At 45.4% G+C, this 24,982-nt stretch overlaps 1 protein-coding gene across 1 annotated transcript in view; it reads right to left on the bottom strand.

Annotated features, from left to right (window-relative positions):
- LOC124606433 (netrin-1-like) overlaps window positions 1–24,982 on the bottom strand; it is a 170,761-nt gene that overhangs the window by 9,483 nt on the left and 136,296 nt on the right. The window contains exon 3 of the mRNA XM_047138415.1: window positions 7,777–7,998. Coding sequence (XP_046994371.1) covers window positions 7,777–7,998 — 222 coding nt within the window. The remainder of the gene's footprint in view (window positions 1–7,776; window positions 7,999–24,982) is intronic.

Raw genomic sequence — 24,982 nt, 5'->3', positions numbered from 1 at the left:
TAAAGGATATCAATGGTAAGATTCGGTGATAACATTGCTATTCTCAGTGAAAGTGAAGTAGTATTGCAGGATGCAGAGAATGGAAAACATTCGAGTGACTGCAGAATGTAAATTAACAGTAAAACGAAAAAGGCGAAAATAGTAAGTATTAGAAATGAGGTTAGCGATAAACTAAACATCAAAAGTGGGTGTCAAAAAGTAGAGGAAGTTAAGGAATTCTGTTATATTGCAAGCAAAGTCATAAATGACGGACGGAGTGTGGAGGATATAAAAATCACAGGCAGAATTGGCATTCCTGGCCAAAAAAAATTTTTGTATAAAACATCGACTTTGATCTGAGGAAGAAATTTATTATAATGTATATTTGGAGCACAGCTGTATGGCAGCGAAACGTGGATTGTGGGAAAGCTAGAAAAGAAGAGAATCGACGGGTTTGAAATGTTGTGCTATACGAGGTGGCTGGAAATTAGATAGACTGGTACGGAGTGGTGAAGTTCTCCACCGAATCGACGAAGAAAGGAACATATGGAAAACAGACACAAGAAGAAGAGGGAATGATAGGACATGTGTCGCGATACCAGTGAGTAACTACCATGGTACTAGAGGGAGCTGCAGAGGGTGAAAACTGTAAAGGAAGACAGTACATCCAATAAATAACCGAAGATATAAAGCGGGGGAACTACTGTGAGATGAAGAGGTTCCGTAACAGAGAAATTCTTGGCAAACCGAAGTGAACTAGCCACAAGATCTGATGGCTCACAGCACTGTGCTGCACGGAAAATATGAGCTACCGAACACCTGATAACAGTACCTGTGTCAGTGACATCAGGTTCCCTTCATTGACGATCGCGGGGTTTTTCTGACGCCTGACGATTGAGGTAGAGATGTGTGCAGGTGTCCAGGTAACAATACACACACCGGGCATGCAGTGCCACAGGTCCAGAAGTGAGGTGGGTCAGTAACTTTTTGGGCTGGTATCACAGATGTCGGAGGCCTGTCATCGGTATTGAGGGTAATTTGAGGGCTGTGCAGTACAAGACAGAACCCTCCAATTTATTGCCCAGCCCTAGCGTCTACATTCCATTTCAGTGACTGGTTGGTCTTTCAATGCGATAAACACAAGCACATCATTCACATCCCTTTAACATCTTCCTCCTGGAGGCGTCTGCTAACTTTGACCCAGCTGAGAATGCTTGGTACCATTCGAAACTTGCAGCATGTCGTCACAGACACATTCTCCCCCACTGGATAATCTCAGGAAGACAGCTATCTAAAAGCTGGTGCAGGACAGAGCAACAATTTATCTACGGTACGGCACACAGTTTTAATCTGCCAGGGAGTTTCATATCAGCGCACACTCCGCTGCAGAGTGAAAATCTCATTCTGGAAACATTCCCCAGGCTGCGGCTAAGCCATGTCTCCGGTATATCCTTTCACACAGGAGGGCTAGTTCTGCAGGGTTCGCAGGAGAGCTTCTGTGAAGTTCGGAAGGTAGGAGACGAGGTACTGGCAGAAGTAAAGCTGTGAGGACGTGGCGTGAGTCGTGCTTGCGTAGCTCAGTTGGCAGAGCAATTGCCCGTGAATGGCAAAGGTCCCGAGTTCGAGTCTCGGTCCCGCACACAGTTTTAATCTGCCAGGATGTTTCAAGTTTCAATTTATCTACTAGTTTTCGGATAGCATGCCCAAGAGGATACGAACACAGCCACAGTCAAGATTGTCAGGATATTGTAGAAGTACAATATAAAAACCATTTTCCGTTCAGTGGTTAAAATGAACATGCTTGGGTAATCAAAGGCCAACTATGGCTATGACTACTGGGCGTCTATAGCATCAGTTTCTAGTGTGGGATGCAGTACATCAGCCAAACCGAGAAGTCTCCTGTGGCAGACCACAGTGTCAATGAAGGACACACATTTGTTTTAAACAGGTAAAGATGCTATCCCATTTCATTGTGTTCAGGGATTCAGTCACCAAAGAAGCAGTGGAACAACTACATGATAGTTTTGTCAACCAGGACAGCGGTTTCCAACGGAGCTCTGCAGGAAATGTGGCGCTAGTGAAAACACGTCAGGAACACTCTGATGGGAAAGCGGCGAAGGCAGCAAGCAGAATAGACAGGCAGCACCAAAACTGGAAGCTATAAGCTCCTGTCCACCCTGCTAGGAGGTTGTACCCTCCCCTTCATGAGAACACCCTTCCTCCTTCCCACCCACCACCAGTCACTACATCTCTTCGGAGGCATGCGACTGGCCCACGTCTTTGACCCTTGGCAGAAGTGTCTGCGGTCCAGTAGCTAGAAAGGAACAAACTGGGCATGGACCAGACACTTCGCCTGAAGGTAAGTAGATAACTCGAGAGAACGCACATTGGAGGCAGAAGAAGTTCAAACACTCTCTGCTACTTTGGATCGTCAAAGGGTTTTCATCAGTCCCTAGTCCTAGTAGCACGTTTTGGTATCACTGATGTATAAATACACAGATGGGAAAAAAATCCTAATACTAAGTAACAATTAATGTAAAATAATGAAATATCGGGAGTACATTTGTCTAGGTAAATTATTTAAGTGATTTTCGTTGCAAAATCACAAGTTAATGCAGTGCGAGCAAAGCCATTGAGAAATGCTGGTACACTAACAACTACAAGCGGATTCGACTCGCCCAGAAAGCAGAGCGAGTACACGAGTTCTCAAGTATAATTGCAGACTCGCGCCACGTTTTCAAAAGCTTTAAACGAAATTTCGGTCGTTAAACGGAAGACTACTGTTGATTTGCGCTGGACGAAATTTGTGTCTTCTTCCTTTAAAGCGGGGACTATAGCGCGCAACTTTTTCCTCCTCTAACGGAACGCACTTGCAGTTGTATACTCCGCATCAATTAATGTTGTTCTTACATCGTCCACAGTCTCACAAAACACAGCTTCCTTAGAGGCCACCTGATCCCGACAATTCATCATTTGGCCCTGACAGTGGTACTTCCCAGCAGCAAAACCTGTACTCATTTTCTGTATTAACAATAAGTCACAATTAGCCTTACACCTCTTCAGTAAGAGAAAACGAGTAGACGAGTACTCATATGAAGCAACCGCAGTGCCACAGTTCTCAAGACTCGTACTCGCGGAAGTACAGCGGGAACGAAGAAAGCCCGTTATCGCTGATGTAATATACTTAAATGTTTTATTCTTCTTGTTCCCTAATTGTTTGCACCAAACACGCATCGATTTAATAGCTGAAGATCTACTGAAGGCTCTCACACAAAAGCGAAACGCCACAAGACCGCATCTGGAAAGAATTTCTTGCCTTTCAGCAGTAAAGGCTAGAACCGTAAGGAAACAGATCCACATATACTGAGAGGAAATGCAAACCCTGATGTAAATGCAGTAGCTGCCAAGCTAATGTTTCATCGGCTGAACTGGGTAGGCAACATCAATTGTGATGAGACAGCTGTATGCAGAGAGATCTTTAGTGGGACCTCATACTCACTATGCACATGACATTTCATTTCATATACATGAACTCAACTTAGCCCTAAGCTACCTGAACAGTAATAAAGTCGGTGGAACTAATGGGTTGTGTTCCGAAATCAAAGACTGTTTAAGAAAGCTAAGTGATCGCAGTTACCGAAACCGGGAGAATAAGATATTGATGTGGCTACCTGTCAACTTCTCTGTCTACCCGTCACGTCGTAAATTACTGGGGAGGCTAATTCTCAATCGCATCGAAGATGTCATCGATAAAATAACCCCCGTCTAAAAGGGTGGATTAACAAAAAATTAGAATTGGTGCTATCATGTGGTAAAGCCTGCATATTTTCAATCTGGATATCAGACAGACATATGAAATCCGCTTTACAAGTGTGTTCCACGTACTTGTAACCCTGTGGCATGCTACCGTGCTGTTCTTCGGTGTTCACTCCAAACATTTCATTCCAGTGTCCACTGTAATCTGCACTGCGCAACACAGTTAAAGTACCACTTTCCCAAAACGCTGTAATTGTCTTCTATTACAACGTATAAGTTTGAAATCTGGCTCCACGGTGCCTGCAACCTTCCTCTGTAACCATGCAACAGCGTGGCGTCCTGCATACCATCCTCGGGCTCTGCGACGCTTCGAACAGCAAGGTGTCTAAACATGCGAAAAGAAGGCCACAGGTCAGAAGTTCATGACAGCTGAAAGGTGGGTTAAAGGTGTCATAGTGGCATCAAATTTCACCACAATTCTGACCAACGCCACCATGGATGTAACTTATGATGCAAAGATCGTCACATCCTCTCTTACCCACATTACACCCAGCGTTGAAATGACGCGGTTTTCTTACGGGTGACGAGGAAAACATTTCAGACCCACCGGCGCCGATAATCGACACGAGAAGACCTCAGGTGGTGACTTAAAGGGCGTCAATAAAACCAACGGTTCCCATGGGCCATTGATTCCAACACATCTCGCGGTCAAAAGCGACAATACGCAATGCAATCAGCAATAGCACGACGTTCTTGAGATATCGAAACTGCTGTAACCCCTGGGTGTCTCAGCATTACTCTGATATCATGGGGCTGTAACACCATTGAAGTTGATCTGACCCTTTTGGAGTGTAGTGCAACTGCTCTGCTTGCTCCTGTATACTGGATGGAACCACTAGGGACTGATAAAAACCCTTTGACGGTCCGAAGTAGCAAATAGTGTTTGTACTTCTTCAGCGTCCAGTTTGCGTTCTGCTGCGGCGTGGTCACTAAGGGTTGCAACATTAAGACCTGCTGAATAAAACGACAAAGGGACCCCACAGTTCGGCATCATCTTCGGTGCCACCCAAGCCCCTCTCTGAAGCACGTTAAAAATGTACCTGCCAAAACCTTCAACACACGTTCAGCCTCTCGACCGCTCTAGCGTCTGCAGAAAGGCAAACCACACCTAAGGGGTGTAGGTCGAAAGGGGTGGCGGAACCCCATGTCTGTTGTGTTTTCTGATGAAAACCGCTGCTTATCCCATGCACCATGACTACATCTCTGTACATAAATCTGGCAATTCGAACTGTTGAGCAGCCATTCATGAACAGCATTCCAGGGGGTGTTTTCCAAAAGGATAATACTCGCTCACGTACTGCTGTTGTAACCTAGCATGCTCTCAGATGTGTTTCCAGTCTAGCACACGTGGACAATCATCGGACGAGACCTCCTGTGTGATTCACAGTATTAATCGTCCATGTATTGACTAACCAAGTACGACAGGCACTCAAGGACATCCCACCAATTGACATCCACCTGTGCGACACAGTGCATGCAAGTTTGCAAGCTTGCATTCAACTTCTGCTGGTAACACAGCAATCTGCAGCAAGATTAAAATAAACACACTTCTTACATATGTAACATCATTACAACCGCTCTGTGAGCACGTTTCTAAAAAGATGAAAGAAAGCTTTTTTTTCTGCAATTACAAAGGTAGCTCTTCGATTTGTGTGTCCAGTCTTTACGCCTTGAATTTACAAACCACCTTTTACACCGACCTGTCTGAAGGAAACCGACAGAAATATAGCGACCACGTCTGCTACTATTTCAGCAGTTTGGAGCTGCACACCCAACCATTTGACGCTGTGGAACAATAAAATCCAGAAAAACACGCTGATTCAATTTCCTACGGCACGCGAAGCGTACAACACTGTCCTCGGATTGGGACTCAAAATGGCGGATTGTTCAGCCCGCTATATACAGTGGTTTAGTCACAGCCTGCCTTTCTCGAGGGTGAACGAGCTTCATTTACATCTACATACATACTCCGCAATCCACCATACGGTGCGTGGCAGAGGGTACCTCGTAGCACAACTAGCATCTTGTCTCCCTGTTCCACTCCGAAATAGAACGAGGGAAAAATGACTGCCTATATGCCTCTGTACGAGCCCTAATCTCTCTTATCTTTGTTGTCTTTCCGCGAAATGTAAGTTGGCGGCAGTAAAATTGTACTGCAGTCAGCCTCAAATGCTGGTTCTCTAAATTTCCTCAGTTGCGATTCACGAAAAGAACGCCTCCTTTCCTCCAGAGACTCCCACCCGAGTTCCTGAAGCATTTCCGTAACACTCGCGTGATGATCAAACCTACCAGTAACAAATCTAGCAGCCTGCCTCTGAGTTGCTTCTATGTCCTCCCTCAATCCGACCTGATAGGGATCCCAAGCAGTACTCAAGAATAGGTCGTATTAGTGCTTTATAAGCGGTCTCCTTTACAGATGAACCACATTTCCCAAAATTCTACCAATGAACCGAAGACGACTATCCGCCTTCCCTACAACTGCCATTATATGCTTGTCCCACTTCATCTCGCTCTGCAATGTTACGCCCAAATATTTAATCGACGTGATTGTGTCAATCGCTACACTACTATTGGAGTATTCAAACATTACGGGATTCTTTTTCCTATTCATCTGCATTAATTTACATTTATCTGTATTTAGAGTTAGCTGCCATTCTTTACACCGATCACAAATCCTGTCCAAGTCATCTTGTATCCTCCTACAGTCACTCAACGACGACACGTTCCCGTACACCGCAGCATCATCAGCAAACAGCCGCACATTGCTATCCACCCTATCCAAAAGATCATTTATGTAGACAGAAAACAACATCGGACCTACCACACTTGCCTGGGGCACTGGGGCCTTGGCGCAATGGTAACTCCCGTTCCAGTCAGATCACCGAAGTAAAGCGCTGTCGGCCTGGGCTAGCATTTGGATGGGCGACCATCCGGTATGCCGAGCGCTGTTAGCAAGCGGGGTGCACTCAGTCCTTGTGAGCAAACTGAGGAGCTACTTGATCGAGAAGTAGCGGCTCCGGTCTCGTAAACTGGCATACGGCTGGGAGAGCGGTGTGCTGACCACATGCCCCTCCGTATCTGCATCAAGTGACGCCTCTGGGCGCCGGCCAGAGTGGCCGAGCGGTTCTAGGCGCTTCAGTCTGGAACCGCGCGACCGCTAAGGTCGCAGGTTCGAATCCTGCCTCGGGCATGGATGTGTGTGATGTCCTTAGGTTAGTTAGGTTTAAGTAGTTCCAAGTTCTAGGCGACTGATGACCTCAGCTGTTAAGTCCCATAGTGTTCAGAGCTATTTGAACCATTCTGAACGCCTCTGGGCTGAGAACGAGACGGCGGCCGGTAGGTACCGTTGCGCCTTCACGACCTGTTCGGGCTGAGGTTAGTTTAGTTTGGCCTCGCAACAGACTTAGGTTACGACTGGACTCAAAAATGGTTCAAATGGCTCTGAGCACTATGGGACTTCACATCTGAGCCCATCAGTCCCCTAGAACTTAGAACTACTTAAACCTAACTAACCTAAGGACAGCACACACACCCACGCCCGAGGCTGGATTCTAACCTGCGAACGTAGCAGCAGGTCGGTTCCTGACTGAAGCGCCTAGAACCGCTCGGCCACAACGGCCGGCGACGAGTGGACTGTGTCGGTGACTGGCGAGCCGAGTCTACGGGCACACGGAGAAAGCGTGTTTGGAGATGACGTCACAGGATTCGCTAGCGAGTTTAAAGTGAGTATACGGGGCTTATTTCTGATCTCCTGTTCCCAGTCACGCTCCTGTTTGATGTTGCATTAGTTTGCCGGGAAACTTCAGTGGTCCCAGGCTACGCGAAACCGATCTGTAATCGCCCGAACCAATCGACTAGTCACGGCGAAACGGCGCGGCTGCCGCGTGGAGCAGTTGTTGACTCGTTCGGCGATGAGTGGAGAGGTGAGAGCCACTGGCCCCGGCGCACGATTCGTGACGCCGCGTTTCGCACAGCACTCACGCACCAGCGCCGGCTGCGTTTGAACTGCCGCGAACTCCTCAGCCTCTCCGAGCGGCTGAGCAAACGGCGGGCGGCTTCTGGCAAACGCACGTGCGGCACGCACAGTGCCAGAGGCTGGCCGAAGCCGCGGCCCGTATTTCACCGCCGTCCGGCCCTCCTCGAAAGTGGGGTATTTTAACTCCTCCGCGCCGCCGCCGCCGGCGGCCCATATTTTGCCTATCTCTAGGGGAAATAAATTAAGCGGACAAACTTCGCTTTCGTGTGAGGTAGTCAAAACAAACTCCAGTAGCCGGCACTTTCTGAACTAGTGGCACGGCATCTCCACACCCTGCGGACAGTTTGTCGCTGTTTTGCCGCAGAGAAACAAACAATGTGACCGTAGTTAATGATTGTATTCCAGTTCGTGCAGCAGCCAAGTGTGTGTTCTTTCTCTCCATCCGTCTGTGTCAGCTGGAAATACCTTCTGCACTTTATTCAACTGCGTGACTGATTCAGTTGATAGAGTCGGCGCACCGTTTTGAAAAATGTTCAACTGTATGTGAAATCTTATGGGACTTCACTGCTAAGGTCGTCAGTCCCTAAGCTTACACCCTACTTAACCTCAATTATCCTAAGGACAAACACACACACCCATGCCCGAGGAAGGACTCGAACCTCCGCCGGAACCAGCAGCACAGTCCATGACTGCAGCGCCGTAGACCGCTCAGCTAATCCCGAGCGGCGCAGCGTTTTGAACCGGGTCTCTCTCGCGTTCGTAATATCTTCTTTGTCACCGTTTTCTTGAAACTAAACCGGTTGATCTACGTCTACATACATACTCTGCAAACCAACATGCGGTGCATGGCGGAAGGTGCTTTGCGCCATCACTAGAGTGGCCGTCACGAAATGAACACCTGAAGGTCACACCCGCTGCCTATAATTCTCAGGCGCCAACCACTTTGATTCGCCCGCCTCATGGTTTTGTTGCCACGTACAAACTGTTCACAGTGCAGTACGCCAGCGCCAGTTAAATAATCAGAGTTTCCGTGCTATATCGCGTGTTCGCCGTGTGGTTCAGTCTTCCGTGGAACGGTGCGTTGACTTGCGTTTGGTAGCAAGCGAAATGCAGGAGCAGTGGTCTACGTGTAGTGCTGCTTCGTTCAGTGTGCGTAAAGAGCTGAAAGACATCCGAAAAGAATTCAAAATTGTCGTACCGAATGTACTGAAGTTCCTTATTTGTTTGGCCAACAGTGAAGAAGCCACGAACAATATAAAGTTCAAGCAAGTTCATAAAATAACAAAGCCTTGTGGTATTTACGAATCGACTGTATTCCGGATTAACAGTGCAGTAACATCGGTAGAATCTCTAGCTGTGGGTATGTGTTTTGATTCCCCAAGAAATGGATGTAACTGAAAATGGACATATACAAAATTTTTACGAGTTTCAAAAAAAAAAAAAATTACTGCGTACAACTGTGCTTCGATACGACGACAGAGGAGAGTATACGAGGGCTATAAAAGTGCACGATGATCTGCGTGGAAAAAATTAAATATTTTGCTTCAGAGGCCTCCGTTCCTTGCCTTCTCCGCTAACTTGTTTTTCGATTCAGAAAGTGTAATGACGGACGAAAATTTTTAAGGGAATACAGGAACGCTACAGGACCGAGAACGGAGTTTTCTGTGCAGTGCACTTACTGCGCGCTGAGAACAATAATCCTGTAGTACACTTCGATAAAACTCAGGTTGCACATGACCGTACGGATAAATATATTTTGCTCGAATTCAACGGAAACATTGACTTGAAAGTAACAACAGTCACTTTTGTATGCGGTACGTCGGCGGTTTGGATGATGGGTGCAGTGGAGACGGGTCAGAAAGAGATCTAAACAGAAAATCTTCGGGAGGTAGGGAATAGTCTCGGTCGTATTAAGTACAGTCGTCAGAACTAAAATTCTGGCGCTGCACAGTAGATCTCGAGGGCTGCCGCGCGTCTAGTCTCTCGTAAATAAAATGAATTTATACGTCACACGACACAATATTGACGCCGCAGGCGTTACCAAAATTTCTATACTAAAAATAGAGCTGCCATATTTTTTCAGTTTTACTAACATTTGAATTTTTCGCTAACTGGCAATGCTGGAAGATAGCGAGATGACCTTGAGGTGCCTGTTTTCGTGACGGCCGCTATAGTCAGCTCCTTTCCCGTTCCACTTGCAAACGGAGCGAGGGAAAAACGGCAATCTATGTAGCTCTCTATGGTCTCTAATTTCTCTGGTCTTCTATTCGCTATCATTACGTGAAATATACGTTGCTGGCAGTACAATCGTTCTGCACACAGTTGCAAGATCTGCACTCTAAAGTTTCTCAGTAGTTTCGAGGGGCCGGCCGGTGTGGCCCAGCGGTTAAAGGCGCTACAGTCTGGAACCGCGTGGCCGCTACGGTCGCAGGTTCGAATCCTGCCTCGGGCATGGATGTGTGTCATGTCCTTAGGTTAGTTAGGTTTAAGTAGTTCTAAGTTCTAGGGGACTGATGACCTTAGAAGTTAAGTCCCATAGTGCTCAGAGCCATTTGAATTTAGTTTCGAGGGAAGATTGTCGTCTTTCCTCCAGTGAAATCCGTAATATTCGCGTGTCGATCGAACCTGCTGGTAACAAATCCAGCAGCCTGCTTCGATGTCTTCCTTTAATCCGGCACGCGAACAGATGACTGGTAGAGAAACGGGGTGACGTTACGAGTGTCTTTGCCAGCAGCCGTTTGATAGCTACTGTGGGATAAAGATGTCTTCAGTTACTTTCGTCTGTTCTGAGCCAATTGTTTTACGTCATCGTCTGGTACTCGTCTTGGTCTTTCGTTATCTTTGGCGTTCAATAAACATTACTATTGATCCATTTACATCCACTCACCTGGCTGCAAGTCTCTCCTAACTGTGTTTCACTTTCGTGACAGACAAAATAACGTCTTTCACCACAGGTCGTTCGTAGGTCCATTTGTTTGTTTCCCTGTCCCCCTTTCAATAGTTCCTAACATGTATCTCTCCGCTGCTCGCTGAGCAATCTTCACGGGAGTGAAATACTAAAGAAAGTGCCGGGCCATTGTAACGAAAGCGCACCTACACGTGGAGATCCAGTTTGAGCTGTAATTATTGTATGACATCGAAATACGGTAGATGTGCTAATGCAGTAATGCGGAACCGATTTACGTTGGGAAAAAAATTAGGTCCGATACTGGGCATCAGGTGCAAATCTGGCGCCGTACCGCATCTCATCGACGTGTTTGGTAATTATATTGAACAAACTGTGTAAGTGGCGCTTAATTATAAAACCAAAAGGATGCTTTTCTCACTTGTGTGACCTTTTCTGCCCATCTCCTGTTCCTAATCCACTGCATATGGAAAACAACTCTGTATGTCTTTCTTGAATTCACAGCGCCAGATTTGCGCCTGGTGCCAAAGCTGGAACTAATTTTTTTTCCAGCATAAATCGGTTCCGCGTTTACATATTAGAATATCTACGAAGTTTCACTGCCACACGACAATTACAGCCCAGTCTGGACCTCTGTGAGTAGCTGCACTTTAATTATAATCACTTAATGATCAAACTGTCCATCTTGACCTTTTCTTGGCGTACTGATTGAACGTTTTTTTTATCGAGTGAGGTATATCAGTTGGGCACCTTGCAAAATACACTACTGGCCATTACAATTGCTACACCAAGAAGAAATGCAGATGATAAACGGGAATTCATTGGAAAAATATATTATACTAGAACTGACACGTGATTACATTTTCACGCAATGTGGGTGCATAGATCCTGAGAAATCAGTACCCAGAACAACCACCTCTGGCCGTAATAACGGCCTTGATACGCCTGGGCATTGAGTCAAACAGAGCTTGGATGGCGTGTACAGGTACACCTGCCCATGCAGCCTCAACACGATACCACAGTTCATCAAGAGTAGTGGCTGCCGTATTGTGACGAGCCAGTTGCTCGGCCAACATTGACCAGACGTTTTCAATTGGTGAGAGATCTGGATAATGTGCTGGCCAGGGCAGCAGTCGAACATTTTCTGTATCCAGGAACGCCCCTACAGGACCTGCAACATGCGTTCGTGCATTATTCTGCTGAAATGTAGGGTTTCGCAGGGATCGAATGAAGGGTAGAGCCACGGGTCGTAACACATCTGAAATGTAACGTCCACTGTTCAAAGTGCCGTCAGTGCGAACAAGAGGTGACCGAGACGTGTAACCAATGCCACCGCATACCATCACGCCGCGTGATACGCCAGTATGACAGTGACGAATACACGCTTCCAATGTACGTTCACCGCGATGTCGCCAAACACTGATGCGACCATGATGATGCAGTAAACAGAACCTGGATTCATCCAAAAAAAAAAATGACGTCTTGCCATTCGTGCACCCAGATTCGTTGTTGAGTACACTATCGCAGGCGCTCCTGTCTGTGATGCAGTGTCAAGGATAACCGCAGCCATGGTCTCCGAGCTGATAGTCCATGCTGCTGCAAACGCCGTCGAACTGTTCGTGCAGATGGTTGTCGCCTTGGAAACGTCCCCATCTGTTGACTCAGGGATCGAGACGTGGCTGCACGATCCGTTACAGCCATGCGGATAAGATGCCTGTCATCTCGACTACTAGTGATACGACGCCGTTGGGATCCAGCACGGCGTTCCGTATTACCCTCCTGAACCCACCGATTCCATATTCTGCTAACAATCATTGAATCTCGACTAACGCGAGCAGCAGTGTCGCGATACGATAAACCGTAATCGCTATAGGCTACAATCTTACCCTTATCAAAGTCGAAAACGTGATGGTTACGCATTTCTCCTCCTTACACGAGGCATCACAACAACGTTTCACCAGGCAACGCCGTTCAACTGCTGTTCGTGTATGAGAAATCGCTTGAAAACTTTCCTCATTTCAGCACGTTGTAGGTGTCGCCACCGGCGCCAACCTTATATGAAAGCTCTGAAAAGCTTATTTGCATATTACAGTATATTCTTAATGTCAGTTAAATTTCGCGTCTGTAGCACGTCATCTTCGTGGTGTAGCAATTTTAATGGCCAGTAGATTATCATTTCCTTGTCGCGCCTGTGTATACGTTCTGTGGCTATTACGTATACCAGAGCTGGGTTCCCAGCATCTGAGGGAAGCAAGTTTTTCTGCAACTTAGTAGTGATAGGTCGATCTTTACCCCATTTCGCTAGATGGTTTCTGGTAAAAACCTATGAGGTGGGTTCAAGGGTGTGTGATTTTTCCAGGACAACAGATGTTTCTTAGCAAATGTTGGAAATAAAGTTTTGAAAGGCCCTGTCCAAAAGCGGCAGTGGGCTGTTGTTAAAACGAACAGGAATTGCCCAGCAAACTTGGGTGCGTCCAGCTACTGAATCCTGCTGGGCGAAGGTTGGAACGATTTGGAGCTCACGACAGCGGTTGGGAGTGTCTCAGCAGCCCGCTTGGATTTGGGGGTGGGAAGTCGTGGCTCTGAAGGGCAGAGTTGGTAACGTAATGTGTGTAGCTGAATTACAGATTTCGCGATACTTTGTGATCATCGGAGTTACTTTTCCAGTAAGGGAACACTACAAGCATCAAAACTGTGTTTCCCGCGTGTGGTCGTGGAATTTTGTTTAAGTCCTCTTCCGGTTATCTAGGCTACTATTGACTTTCACTGAGCGTTCAAATACTCGACACGAGGAGATATATTGAGAGAGTGGAGATATTAGCCAGCTGGAGATAATGTTTACTGAGCAGAGTGAACCTGGGAAGTTTAGTTGATGCAACAACTTCCATTTCTTTCCATAGAAATTTGAGAGTGGTATTTTTGCACGTCCTTTTCCCTATTGTGGTTGTACGGCCTTCCTGCTTTTGTTGTTGTGTAGGTCATCGATGGAACTTGCTAGAAACTAGCTGGTGGTGATGTTTGGGGTATAAGCTGATAGCGGTGTACAGTTCCAGTCCGGTGATCAGATACTGGAATCTTTCTGCCGTTAGATAGCTGCAGGTCTTTAATTACTGACATTGGAGTAGTGGCAGTCCTGATCTTTTCGCGAGTGAAAGCGAGGCTGCCGATCACTATTTAAACTGATTTAATAGTTTAGCAGTGCAGAGGGTGCAGTCGGGTTCGCCAGTAAACGTTTCCACGCACTGCTAGTCTTACACGCCGCACAGCGCCAGCAGAGTGCGGATTCTGGATGCACCGTAAGTGTGACGTCATGGAAGGAAAACTCTTCAGCCTGCTAGACATCTTCAGGGTCTGTTCCACCTGCTACCGTATTTACTCGAATCTAAGCCGCACTTTTTTTCCGGTTTTTGTAATCCAAAAAACCGCCTGCGGCTTAGAATCGAGCGCAAAGCAAGCGGAAGTTCTGAAAAATGTTGGTAGGTCTTTCCACAACCAACTTCTGCCGTCGAATACATGTAGCGCTACACGGGCAAGCTTTGTAGGCACAAAGATAAGTACTGGCGCCAAAACCTCTGCGTCAATAAATTAATTAAAAAAAAAAAAGGTGGAAGACGAGCTTTTTTCCTCCGCCCTGAGTTTCGACCACTGCATTTTCATACATTATCCAACGAAGTAAACACAAATTCCGTATTGTTTCAATGTACTACGAAAATCCGACTGGCAAGACTGTTTGGGGTGTTTTTCAATATGGCCAACTCTACGTTCTGAATTTTTTCCTACCTGTGAGAAGAGATGGTTGCTAATAGGAACTTTTATGAATTGTGAATCATATGCAATATTCTCTTCATTATAAGGATAATACGCATATAAACATTTTGCCATGTATTGTTTCGTGTTTGCTGCTATCTCATTTAATTCCTGTCTGCCTAATAAACTGCGAAACTAGAGTGAGACAACAGCAAACGCTGAAGAACATACATATCATGTCATGTTTATATTCTTATTATTCTTATGCCTAATAGTGATACAGACAGAAATGAAGCACGGCAGTTGACTAGATTTTTAAATCTAAGATGACTAATTTCTGTGCAGAATGTAATATACTAAAGAGGCGCCTGCAAAGATTTTGAAATGGAGAAAAACTTTCGCTAAACTCTGGTTCAGAACGTCTTCTATCATACGCTGTCTATTATTTGGTTCTTGTTGATCGTTATCAAAGAAAGCAGCAGTGTAAGTAACAACAAATGGCAGTCTCTTGCCATCATTTCGCTAATGAGACGATTCCTCTCTCTCTCTCTCTTTTTTAATTGTAAGCAGCGGTAGCGCGCACAAAAGCAAGCCGTGCCGCGATCAGCGACAGGCCGTAAACACTCATTATCATCATGCGAGAAACAATGCACGACACAGTACAGTAATGCAGTTTCAGCTTAGTGTGACGTAAACACCTATAACAAAGAGAACGACACTTATCAGATCAAAGGAAAATAAGCAAACAATTCAAACCAGACGAAGCACGTGAAAAAGGAAGGGTACCCGTATAAATACGGACGGAGCGCCTGACGCATAGCAATGGCTACCTGGTAAAGCTTAACTGCTAAGCTTACGACTCGAACGAAACTACTGTAGCTGTATCGTCATTCATTCGACCAAAATTATGTCTCATATTACAATGGACCAACTTTGTTTCGATTTGGAGGAGCGGCCTAAAACTTTACTCTCCCCTCGAATTTCGAGTCTCAAATTTCAGGTGCGGCTTAGATTCGGGAATTTTTTTTTCCTTCGATTTCGAGTCTCATTTTTCAGGTGCGGCTTAGATTCGAGTGCGGCTTAGATTCGAGTAAATACGGTATTTGAATTCTGGACGCTGCCAATCATGATGCATGCCTTAAATCGGCTGAAACTTTCGTGGGTCTGGGACAGTTTACGATAAAATATGGGGAGGTCTCATACTGATGTAATTCCACAGACAGAAGCTAGCTAGTTTACTCAAAACACGTTCTCTGATCGACGGTTGCCTTTTTTTTCTGAATGGCAAAGCTAGCAGCTGAAGATCCTCGAGGCTTAATTTCAGGATGAACTATCCGGAACGGTTTTCCGACACCTCCTAGGAATTTTTTTTTTAAACTCACTGGAACACGTCGGCACCGGAGATTTGAAATACTATAGTTGTATTAATTGTCTTCTTAAATTCAGTATTGTTGTGCGTATTGACTTTTCCAATATCTAATGTGCTTGTATTGCACATGTGAGATTTATTCGATCAAATAGAAATACAACAGATAACAATACAATACAGTACAGTACTTCTGTTCCCAAGACAGCAATGTCTTAAAAACCTGAATTTCAGAGGAATATTTTGTAACAAATGATTTCTCACAATAAATTTTATCATAAGTTTAAGCACAACAGAACCAAGAACAATGACCTGTCTCGGTTATCAGTCCTAGCTGCCATTTGCAAGTTCCCGACATGCCAGCTACCACTACTTGTTTTTGTTGTCTACAGTCCAAAGACTGATTTGATGCAGCTCTGTATGCTACTACTGCAGCCTACATCTTTCGAATCTACTTACGATATTCATCCCTTGATCTCCCTCTACGATTTCCCCCCCCCCCCCCCCCCCCCCCCGCGCTTCCATACAGTAATAAATTGATAATCGCTTGAGCTCTCAATGTGTCACATCAAGCGATCCCTTCTTCTAGTCAGGTTGTGCCACAAATTTCTTAGCTCCCAACTTATATTTAGTACCTCTTCATTACTTTCGTAATCTACCCATCTGATCTCCATCATTCTCTGCTGCAGCACCACATTTCACAAGCTTCTGTTCTCTTCTTGTCTAAACTGTTTATCGTCTATGTTTTACTTCCATACATGGCTACTATCCACACGAAACTTTCTGAAAAGACGTCCCGACATTTAAATCTATACTCGATGTAAACAAAATTTTCTTCTTCAGAAATGCTATTCTTGCCACTGCCAGCCTACATTTTATATCCTCTGTGCGTCGGCCATCGGCAGTTACTTTGCTGCCCAAATAGCAAAACTCAACTAGTGTTTTCAGAGCCTCGTTTCCTAATCTACTTCCCTCAGCATCATCTGATTTAATTCGACTACATTCTGTTGTTCTTGTTTTGCCTTTGTTGTTGTTCACTTTATATCCTCCTTCCAAGAAAATGTCCACTCCGTTCAACTGCTCTTCCACGTCTTTTGCTGTCTCTGATAGAACTACAATGTTATCGGCAAACCTCAAAGTTTTTATTTCTTCTCCCTGGACTTTAATTCCTACTCCAAATTTTTCCTTTGTTTCCTTTACTGCTTGCTCAATGTACAGGTGGAATAACATCGGGGATAAGCTAAAACCTCTCTCCCTTTCCATCCACTGCTTCCCTTTCATGTCCCTCGACTCTTAACTCTCGGCTCTTTGGTTTTGGTACAAGTTGTAAATAGCTTTTCGCTCCCTGTATTGTACCCATGCTACCTTCAGAACTTCAAAGAGATTATTCCAGCCAATATTGTCAAAAGCTTTCTCCAATTCTGAAAATGCTGTAAATGTTGGTTTTCCTTGTCTTAATCTGCCATCTAAGGAGAGCCGTAGGGTCAGTATTGCTTCGCGTGTTCCTACATTTCTCTAGAATCCAAACTGATCTTCTCCGAGGCCAGCTACTAACGCCAAGAAAATCCAGTATGGAGATGACCTGGCGGTAATATATCAGAACAAAGATAACAGGTATTGTGAGAGTAACCCGTGGTTCCTCCTCACACGAGGATTCTCCGGAACATTGCAAGAATGAGACCTCTCCCCAGCTCGCCGCCATACTCGTCAGTGATGGTCAAGCACGGTAGCGCAAGACCGCGATTCATCGCCGATACCAATTCGACGCCATGTGTCAGCTGCCAATACTTCGCGGTCACGTCGCCATTCGCAACGCAGCCGTTTGCGTTGTGACGTTAATCCAGCATATGCACGGGATGGTAATACTCAAGTCTGATTGCTGCTGGACTCCGATCATTGCTGGGGAATAAAACAGAATGTTGCAGTATGTCCATTACATGTTCTGGGATGACAGGCGCAGATGTGAAAGACTTACCATGTGCTTGGCGTGCAGTGCGGCCATTACCCATTCTGGTTGTCAGACATGGTCGATAACAACCTCGACGAAGACTGGGTATTGCACGATTCGACCAGTCGGCAAAAGGGAGACCCACATTGTCGCCTCTTTCAAACTATGTCATGTGCTGATACCGCTTTCTCACATGACCACGCTTACTACTGTCAGTGATCACTTAACATCCGACACTGTTCACGCCCCCTAAATATTCTACTAGGCGTCATAACGACACTAAACAGGGAGGACTGTAATGTACACTGGTGGCCGGTCTACCTGTCACAAAGAATTGAAACTCTAATCATTTTACCGAGCGAGGAGGCCCAAAGGTAAGCACAATGGGCTCTCATTCGGGAGGACGACGGTTCAAACCCGCGTCCGGCCAACCTGGTTTAGTCTTTCCGTGATTCCCCTAAATCGCTTTAGGCAAATGCCTGGATGATTCCTCTGAAAGGGGCTGCCGACTTCCTTCCCCATCCTTACCTAATGCGATGAAACCGATGACCTCGCTGTTTGGTCCTCTCCCCCAAGTCAACCAATCACCTAATTCACTTACACACCCGCCGATGATGTGTACTCGTACGAAGTCAGACTGACATTCTACTATGTCCTTTGGATGCTCCCTTTTTTTTTTTTTTTTTTTTTTTTTTGTCAAAATGGCTCTGAGCACTATGGGACTTAACATCTGAGGTCATCAGTCCCCTAGAAGTTAGAACTACTTAAACCTAACTAACCTAAGGACATCACACACATCCATGCCCGGGGCAGGATTCGAACCTGCGACCACAGCGGTCGCGCGGTTCCAGACTGAAGCGCCTAGAATCGCTCGGCCACTCTGGCCGGCTTTTTTTGTCAGACAGTGGATGTTTGAATAGAAAATCTGCTGAAGTTACTAGAAAGAAATCAGCATTCAGCGTTTGCTACAGGTATTGCGATTATAACTTCTGTTTTTACCTTAATTGCTATTTTTTACCGCAAAACACCTGTTCGCTGTACGTGGATAGTCTCCCTTCTACAACGATATGGTTCCCGGGTTCGATTCCCGGCGGGGTCAGGGATTTTCTCTGCCTCGTGATGACTGGGTGTTGTGTGATGTCCTTAGGTTAGTTAGGTTTAAGTAGTTCTAAGTTCTAGGGGACTGATGACCTCAGAAGTAAAGTCCCATAGTACTCAGAGCCATTTGAACCATTTTTGAACAACGATATGGTTGTTTAAGGAAGCAGCGAAAATTTGATTTAAAAAATGTGCGTATGAAAATAGCCCAAATGATTCCAGAAATAAAGTTGTGTAAAGCCACAATAGCAAAATATTAAAGAGAAAGATATGATATTCACTAAAATGGTTTTAGTTTGTGTAACCAAGTTTTCAGAAGAGTAACATTTACATAAACACATTCAAAAAATTGTTTAAATGGCTCTGAGCATTATGGGACTTAACATCTGAGGTCATCAGTCCCCTAGAACTTAGAACTAATTAAACCTAACTAACCTAAGGACATCACACACATCCATGCCCGAGACAGGATTCGAACCTGCGACCGTAGCGGTCGCGCGGTTCCAGACTGTAGCGCCTAGAACCACTCGGCCACTTCAGCCGGCTCATAAACACATTATTTTGTTTATTGCTGGCTACTGGTATTTTTACTGATCACAAGAAGTTTTAATCCTAGTTGTATAAGCAAAATCCATTTAAGGAAGTTGTTTTGTTTTGATACACACACTGTGTTACTTCCACGTTTCGTAACTGAGGCACAAAAAAATGGTTCAAATAGCTCTGAGCACTATGGGACTCAACTGCTGAGGCCATTAATCCCCTAGAACTTAGAACTAGTTAAACGTAACTAACCTAAGGACATCACAAACATCCATGCCCGAGGCAGGAGTCGAACCTGCGACCGTAGCGGTCTTGCGGTTCCAGGCTGCAGCGAACTGAGGCACACACCCGTTCCTGTCTGTCCTGTGAGCTGACCTATTCACTGTAACATAGCTTAGTGGTTACCTTCCAGCGCTATTTTATATGCAAAAGTAAGACTACCGTAGGTGGATACATGTTATAAGAAAACCTTGATCTACCTTTCTGAATTCTAGGAGATGAGAACATCAGACAACTATTTAATGGAAGATGATGAATAAGTTTAGAAAGCACCCAAGAGCAACATGGAGGAAACATTTAGTTGAAGATCGCCAACCATAGAGACGTCTGGAGGACGCATTTGTCCAACCAGTAGTGTGTGATTAATGGACCATTATGATATGAATTACGACAATAAGAGCCTATTTTTATCGTTTTTTTGTTTTCTATCCAGAAAATTCATGTCGATGGTGATGGCAAGCTAACCGCGCATAGTGAACGAATACCGTGCAGATGAAACCAAGTATTAAGTTTGCGCCAAATTTGCAAACGACAACAGTTAGGTTATTATTCAGTTTTAAATATCCGTTATTAGATGAAGTAAAGATTTTCTGATTATGGCTTGTCTGAGCAAGGAAAAACAAGCACAGAATCCCATCCAGTCATTATCTTCGCAAATATGATACTGCAGAGCTTATTTCAAAACATGATCAGGCTATTACACTTCATCGTTGTACACAATTTTTCGATTTTTTGGTCATTGCTGAGGACCATAAAATCTCTCTTTTCAGTCCTATTCGTTGGCAGTAGATTCTATTAAAAGTCCTTGTGGCGATTATGGACCGTTAAATTAAGTGCCTGACTCATGGCTTACAAGTATTTACGTGGAAGAACATTTAATAAGGTAAATAACTCTCTCTACATATGGCTCTAAGCAGTATGGGACTTAAAATCTGAGGTCGTCAATCCCCTAGAACTTAGAACTACTTAAACCTAACTAACCTAAGGACCTCACACACATCCATGTCCGAGGCAGGATTCGAACCTGCGACCGTAGTTGTCACGCGGTTCCAGACTGAAGCGCCTAGAACCGCTCGGCCACACTGGCCGGCTCTCTCTTCGTGTCATTATCATCATTTTATTTTAGGATTTACATTGCAGAGGTAACGAAAGGCTCAATAATTGAATCGGTAAGTTCACCTGATAAAGTATTAGCCTTCCTTTTAAAAACGCAGAAGGGTCGAATTAGAGTGTTGCAGGCGGTGCGGAACTGATACAAAGCGGTCGTGTCAGTGCTCCAGTGCGGCGTAAGTCATGTCAGTGAAGTGAAGTGAAGTGAAGTGTGTGTGTGTGTGTGTGTGTGTGTGTGTGTGTGTGTGTGTGTGTCATAATAAAAATGTACTATTTAGAGAAAGCTTTTATTGTCGGTTTTAGTTTTCTACAAATCTAATTCATGGTTTTGCGTAATCGCCTTTCAGATTATCGTGTGCACTGGTTTGGACTGCACGTTATACTTTATCTCCCCATATAACGTGTGGTACGAGCCGGTAATTAAGTCGAACAAACGCAAGGGTGTACCACCTCCATCAGAATTTTACCGACTAAAGGACTCTACAGACCGATTCAGCCTTCAGAGTGAAGACGGCCTTTTTGTTTCACTCGAGTTTTATTCAGCTATCTATCCGTTAGTCACCGCCAAATAGCAATACGCGCACATAAAATTTAATCAAATGTATGTAAGTCATACAAATGACATGTAGAATTACCGTAATTTCTGTCGTGTGATTTGCGAAAAGTGCAACTGACATCAATTTCATTGGAAGCATAACGCCGAAATACCCATGGATTATCAGCGTCATATACACCTGAAAACCGGATATTTGTCAGGACTTCTTTTGTGAAGCCGCGTGCCTTACAGTCCATTTTTGAAATATTCCCCGGAGGATAGGAACGTGTTTCATAGAAAGATAAACCGGTTCTGAGATTTGCATATAGGCTGAAAGGCGGTATTTGGAAGTGAGAAATGATCAGCTGTTTGTGATCGTTTGAACGATGGCCGCAGTAATTTTTAGGGACGTGCTTAGAATTCGCTGAGCGAGCGGTATTCAACTGTTGCGAAATGGTAGCCGCGAGAGGGCTCCGCTGTTTTGGCGGGCACCTGCTCCTCTGAGATACTGCTGTAGGACGACTTTCACAGAAGCATAATCAAAAAAGAAGAGAACTCTGTGGCAGCGGCGGTCGACTGCTGTGTCATACACCTGATGACGAGCGAGCGGAACAAGTTAGAGAGGGATTAAAGACTGGCTACTTTTTGTCGCTACGTCGCTGCTACGAAAATGTCGCTCTGCCTAAAACTCATGTTTTTAAGTAGAAGCCTGTAGTCGGGAGCTACTATTTAGTAACAGCTACAAAGCTGTGTGACACGGTAAATTTTCGTCCCTAGTCGTTAGGTACACGATTTTTCCAACCTGTTTTTTTTCTTTTCCGTCGCGCTTTAATGTCTTTCTGGCAGCAGGGTCATTAGAGACCCTGCTAGTTCAGGTTCAGCCATTGTGGGTGGACGAAGCCTGCAGTATCCTTGTCGAAAGAGCTTTTTCAGTATCTGCGAAGCGTGGTTTTAGCAAACGACAGATCAATTCCGTTCAACGTGAAAGTTCTCCGACTGGCCCATCCTCTGAGTATTGTGCCTGCTTCTGCCTGCTTTACCACCACATGGATGAACCATAATGTGGGTTAGCGCTCTTAGTTACAACAAATGTACGACAGGAGCGGCCTGTAACTATCATGCACAGCAGCTGTTCGCCCTAATTACTCTCTGCTCACACGATTCGTGTAACTTCAGAACAATGATGGACACACGCGCGTCACGAGCAAGACGACAAACTTCCTGGACACACAGATTTTTCACAGCGTGTCCTGTCTTCGTACAATCTTGAGATTCAGTCTGTTTGGCAAAATGAGGAAATATGTAGGGACCAGACGAATATATAGGATGAGCCATGTAACACAAAACACCTTTTATTTCATGAACGGTTCAACACATCGAAACGAGGTTTTCCCCAGTTGATAACATGCTGAGGGGCACGTAACCTATGTGGACAACGCTCCGAACTCTGGTATCAACCAACATATTGAAACTGTGCTGGCGTAATCTGTCACCAGCACACCGGTCGGCAAAGAGCTTGCAAGAAGACCGATAATAGGCTCTGAATCAAGCGCACCTATCAGGATAGAGGCCAAAGACAGACTCGCAAGCAAAGGGCCATCAACACACACTCGACCGTCAGTATTTATATCGCCGCCGGGGACCGGAGGGCCCAGTCAGAGACAGTGAACCCATTCACAGACAGAATCATTTGCAGTCATCTCAGTTACTTGCTCGGTCACTATTCTAGTTGGCGTTTGTCAGTTCACGTCACCAGCTATGGGAGTGTAGTGTTTATAGCGGGACTTTTACTTCACCAGCAGTGAGGTCAAAATGGACTATTACGGAAGAGCTTGTACCACAACACATGGACTAGTTTAAAGATGAGTAGCTTCTTGTTCTTGTTAATAAAGAAACCTGTTAATACATGTGTGCAGTTGTGTTGCAGAAACGGGATACCGGCTACCAAACAACGTCCTCTCCCTTTCTTCCCCTGGAACAAAACTCTACAGTGTTACCGATGACACAAAAGAAACAAGCATGTTTTGTTTTACTGGGACTGTGTACGTTTCATAACTGCATTCAGTATCCCTTGCAAACACAATTACAGTGATATAGGGCTTGTTGGCATTGACGTTGATACCTTTCGGAAAAAAAGCCCGAGAAGTTCACTAAACTGGAAAGCAATCCGGCTAGGGTTAACTACACTACTGGCCACTAAAATTGCTACACCACGAAGATGACGTGCTACGGACGCGAAATTTAACCGACAGGAAGAAGATGCTGTAATATGCAAATGATTAGCTTTTCAGAGCATTCACACAAGCTTGGCGCCGGTGGCGACACCTACAACGTGCTGACATGACGTAAGTTTCCAACCCATTTCTCGTACACAAACAGCAGTTGACCGGCGTGGCCTGGTGAAACGTCATTGTGATGCCTTGTGTAAAGAGGAGAAATGCGTACCATCACGTTTCCGACTCTCATAAAGGTCGGATTGTAGGCAATCGCGATAGCCGTTTATCGTATCGCGACATTGCTGCTCGCGTTGGTCGACATCCAATGACTGTTAGCAGAATACAGGATCGGTGGGTTCAGGAGGGTAATATGGAACGCCGTGCTGGATCCGAACGGCCTCGTATCACTAGCAGTCGAGATGACACGCATCTTATCTGCATGGCTGTAACCGATCGTGCAGCCACGTCTCTATCCCTGAGTCAACAGATGGGGACATTTGCAAGACAACAACCATCTGCACGAATAGTTCGACGATGTTTGCAGCAGCATGGACTATCAGCTCAGAGACTATGACTGCGGTTACCCTCGACGCTGCATCACAGACTGGAGCGCCTGCGATGGTGTACTCAACGATGAACCTGGGTGCACGAATGCCAAAACGTCATTTTTTCGGATGAATCCAGGTTCTATTTACAGCATCATGATGGTCGCATCCTTGTTTGGCGACATTGCGGTGAACGCCCATTGGAGGCGTGTATTATTCATTGCCATACTGGCGTATCACCCGGCGTGATGGTATGAGGTGCTATTGGTTACACGTCTCCGTCACCTGTTGTTCGCATTGAGGGCACTTTGAACAGTGGGCGTTACATTTCAGATATTTTACGACCCGTGGCTCTACCCTTCATTCGATCCCTGCGAAACCGTACATTTCAGCAGGATAATGCACGACCGCATGTTGCAGGTCCTGTACGGGCCTTTCTCGATACAGAAAATGTTCGACTGCTGCCCTGGCCGGGACATCCTCCAGATCTCTCACCAATTGAAAACGTGTCAATGGTGGCAGAGCAACTGGCTCGTCACAATACGCCAGTCACTACTCTTGATGAACTGTGGTATCGTGTTGAAGCTGTATGGGCAGCTGTACGTGTACACGCCATCCAAGCTCTGTTTGACTCAATGCCAAGGCGTATCAAGGCCGTTATTACGGCCAGAGGTGATTGTTCTGGGTACTGCTTTGGTTCAAATGGCTCCGAGCACTATGGGACTTAACATCTATGGTCATCAGTCCCCTAGAACTTAGAACTACTTAAACCTAACTAACCTAAGGACATCACACAACACACAGTCATCATGAGGCGGTATTGCTTTCTGAGGATCTATGCACCCAAATTGCGTGAAAATGTAATAACATGTCAGTTCTAGTATAATATATTTGTCCAATGAATACCCGTTTATCATCTGCA

The sequence above is a fragment of the Schistocerca americana genome, chromosome 3 (genome assembly GCF_021461395.2).
Source record: "Schistocerca americana isolate TAMUIC-IGC-003095 chromosome 3, iqSchAmer2.1, whole genome shotgun sequence".
Classification (NCBI taxonomy): domain Eukaryota; kingdom Metazoa; phylum Arthropoda; class Insecta; order Orthoptera; family Acrididae; genus Schistocerca; species Schistocerca americana.
The sequence above is the reverse complement of the archived record's forward strand: the minus strand, read 5'-3'. Positions and strand labels throughout refer to the sequence as shown.